Raw genomic sequence first — 3,424 nt, 5'->3', positions numbered from 1 at the left:
CTGCAAACTCAGCCTGTCCACCACAGCTCACTCCAACAGTGTTATCCCAACCAGGAGGTGCTTTCTGCGACCACCCCTTGGTGGCCTCCCTGTTGACATATGAAGCAAGGCCAGCCTTGCAGAAGGGCGTGATATTCATAGGGCTGTCAAACGGCCAAGCCTGCCAAAGGCACCAAATAGCCTTTAGAGGGCGTGATGCATCTGGGAAATGATGGGAACCATAATTTGAGAGGCAGGCTATAGGCTGGCCATACCCTTATGCCATGTGGTTGCTGCCTTTCTTCTTTGCCCAGTTCTGCAGTGACCACTCTGCTGTCAGGCCAGCTATTGCCCACCTCTTCTCTTTGCCAGCACAGCCTCTGCAGTGGCTTTTGTGCTTGCTTCTTCTTCCTGACTGCCCCTGCTGCATCAGAGCTCATGGAGCAGTCCTTCTAACATGTTCATGTATCCCCCACAGGCGCCTTTGAGGTCGTGATTGCTGTGCTCCTCGGGATCTGCATCATGGTGGTCCTGGCGATCATTGGCTACTTCTTCCTGAAGAACAGGAAGAAGAACAGCCGCCGTCGTCAGCCGACCACTGCTACCAACTCAACCCTCTCCACCACAGAGGACACTGAACATCTGTTTTACAGCACTGCCACCAAACCAGTCTGACCTACAGCCTCTCTCTCTCTCCAGCACAGCACTGGGGCACTCCCCAAAACGTCTGGAGTTCTGTTTTTAGACACGGGCCTGTGTCTGAAGGACTCTTCCTCTTCGAAGACATTTGTAGCGTCAGGCCAAGATCTAGCCATGATTTGGCAGTACTAGTGTTTGTGATTGCCTTGGCTAGATGGCTGCTCTGGAAGGCAAGGATCTGGGAGCCTTTTGATGCTCTCTGATGTCTATCCCTTCCTAACCTCAAACAATCCAGTGAAACTCTCAATTGTATCTTTCTTCTTGCTCAACCCAGAGCACAACTCCGCTCAGCTTACTGAAGGACCCTGGAACTGGATCTGTGTAACATTCACGTTGGTGAATGGTACAAGCTCATCAGAGCCAGCAATTTGTTGTTTGCAATGCCACTTTCTTCCCCCCAACTTTTTATTTTCCTCCCTTTCCCCCAGTCCTCTGCAAGGTGGCCCTGCCTCCCAGCAGTCCTCCTGGTCATGGTGAGCCGCTTGAGGGCTGCAAGATTCACGTAACCATCCAGACCTGCTCCAGGGACTCTGTGACACTCTCCAGTGATTCCTGTTTTCAAGATGGAAGGAAACAGAAATACCTGCTTTAATCACTAGGCTTTGCTTTTTAACAGAAAAGCACACCTAGTTTTTTTTCACCTGGCTGCTGTGTTACAGCCTCCTATATACAATACCTGTCCACCATTTTCTCTCTGTGTGTTGCCCTGGTTGCTTTTCCAGTGTTCAGCCTGAACCCAAACACATTGAGAAAATACCTATTTATTCTCACATGAAAGGAAAGGAAACGTCCCTATTTTTCCTGCTGGTGGTGAGGGGAGGGTGGAAGGACCCAGCTCCCTCACAGCTGGACCTTTGCTGCAGCTTTGATTTTACTGCGCTCTCATCTGAGCCTGCAGCCTGACCTGAGTCCCTGGCATCTCCCAGAGCACAGGAGTGGGCTGGATACTGCCAGCTAATGTCCCCGGGCTTCCTCGCTCCTGCTGGCCCATCCCTCCCGGTGCAAGATGAGCCCAGCCCCAGGAAGTCCAGAGCTCATCCCTGGCCCCGTGGCAGCGTGTGACATCCCCACTTCGGCGAGGTCCCATGTGTTCCCCCATAGGCTGTTTGCAGCGAGGTGCTTCCCAGATCTGTACTGCTGCACCTCTGTTTTCCAGGCTTGTACCTCTGGGAGCTGAGGACTTCTGCTGGGGGCAGAAGCTGCTATTTGTGAAGTGCCTCGTATGCTTTTTTGGTTGTGGGGTTGGCACCAATCCCCAAACTTCCAGTGCCTGCTGCTCTTGGAAAACTGCTGTGAAGGGAGAGGAAATCGGTGTGTGTGTGTTTTCACGTGTGTGTGCACTTGTGTGCGTGTGTGTTAGAAGCATAAATATATGTATAGACTTTCATTTAAATGCTTGGGCCCTTTCAGGGCCAAGGGCAGAGCGGCTCTGGATGGCTCTGGTGAAGCCATGCCCAGCTCAGGGCACGGCTCAGGTCCCCTCAAGGGCAGCTCCAGGAGAGCTGCCTCGTTGGGCCGTTGCCTGGGCTAGAAGGGAAGAAATCGCTGCCCACAGCCTGCTGGCAATCTGACTGCACATTTCTCCCCATCATGGGCATCTGCCTCGGTGTCCCTGGGGCTGGTCAGATTCCTCCATGGCTTTTCATGATCTGTCTCGTATCATTTTTTTCATCTCTCTGTTTTTCCCACAGCCTATCATGGCCTATGCAATAAACCTAACGTCTCAATTTTTTTTTTTTTGTGCGCTCACTCTGATAATAAAAGGGAATTGTTTGTCTTATCTGACGTGGGAGTGGTGTCTGAGAGGCAATGACCCGCAGAGGGGGCAGGTACGGTTCCCATGCCTGCTATCTCGCACCCTTTCATCTGCCCAGACTGTGGCAGCTCAGGGGGGAGTGCTCAGGTATTGCTGCAGCAGCAGCAGCAGCAGCAGCAGCAGTGGTCCCATGGCTTGGGGAGGGCTGGGAGCGGGGGATGCTACACGTGTGGATACCTGGAGAGGCAACTATGGCGTGAGGTGTGCTGGGAGTGAGATCATTACCCACCAAGTCACCCAGAGAGCAAGGCAGGGTGTAACCTGAAACTGGGTTCCAGCTGGTCAGACTGGTTTGGAGTTTGGGTCTGAAACCAAAAGCAGACACTATTCTTCAAGCAGGAGTTGCTCTAGCTGTGTCTCCCGGCTGCCGACGGCTCTGGCACTGCAACGTAAAGTTAGCTAAATGCCAGTTTGGCTCATCGGCCATGGGTATCTATGGGAAGCAGGTGAACCTGCCTTGTGTCGCTGACTGGGCAGCGCTGGGCCCCCAAACGCTGCTCCGCAGCAGGAAGGCTTCCTCCCCTGCGCTCTGCTCTGGACTGCGAGGTTTGCTCTGCCACTACCACCTCTCTCTTCCCCCGCTCTACACCAGCTTGCCCGTCCTGCCGTTTCCAACTATTTATGTGGCTGTTTTCCCCCATGTCCCCTGAAGGACTGCCCCAGCTCTCTGCCGAGCCGTGCTCTGCTCGGCCGACGGGGCCACAAGTCCCAGCACGGTGCGGGTAACCCCTGGCCTGAGAGGGCTGTTTGAAACCAAGGCTGCTTCTCTTGATAGTCTCCAAAGAGGGAAGTCTACCTGTCTGAGATCCTCATTCCCTTAAAGCACATCGTTGTGTCTCCTGGTGTTAGACATGGCCCTGGTGGAGTCTCCAGGTCCGGTCAGAGCCTTCCCCTTTGCAGTTTGCAAGGCACTTTCTCCTTCTGCCCAAA

General features: G+C 53.7%; 1 protein-coding gene across 1 annotated transcript in view; it reads left to right on the top strand.

The window, feature by feature from the left end:
- The window catches only part of SPINT1 (serine peptidase inhibitor, Kunitz type 1), a gene marked incomplete at its 5' end in the record, with an annotated part of 9,113 nt that extends 8,232 nt beyond the window's left edge, over positions 1–881 (top strand). Inside the window, one exon of the mRNA XM_010294657.1 lies at positions 458–881. Coding sequence (XP_010292959.1) covers positions 458–654 — 197 coding nt within the window. The remainder of the gene's footprint in view (positions 1–457) is intronic.
- Between the last annotated feature and the right edge of the window lie 2,543 nt (positions 882–3,424).

Source organism: Phaethon lepturus, unplaced genomic scaffold (assembly GCF_000687285.1).
Source record: "Phaethon lepturus isolate BGI_N335 unplaced genomic scaffold, ASM68728v1 scaffold52259, whole genome shotgun sequence".
NCBI classification, from domain to species: Eukaryota; Metazoa; Chordata; class Aves; order Phaethontiformes; family Phaethontidae; genus Phaethon; species Phaethon lepturus.
The sequence above is the reverse complement of the archived record's forward strand: the minus strand, read 5'-3'. Positions and strand labels throughout refer to the sequence as shown.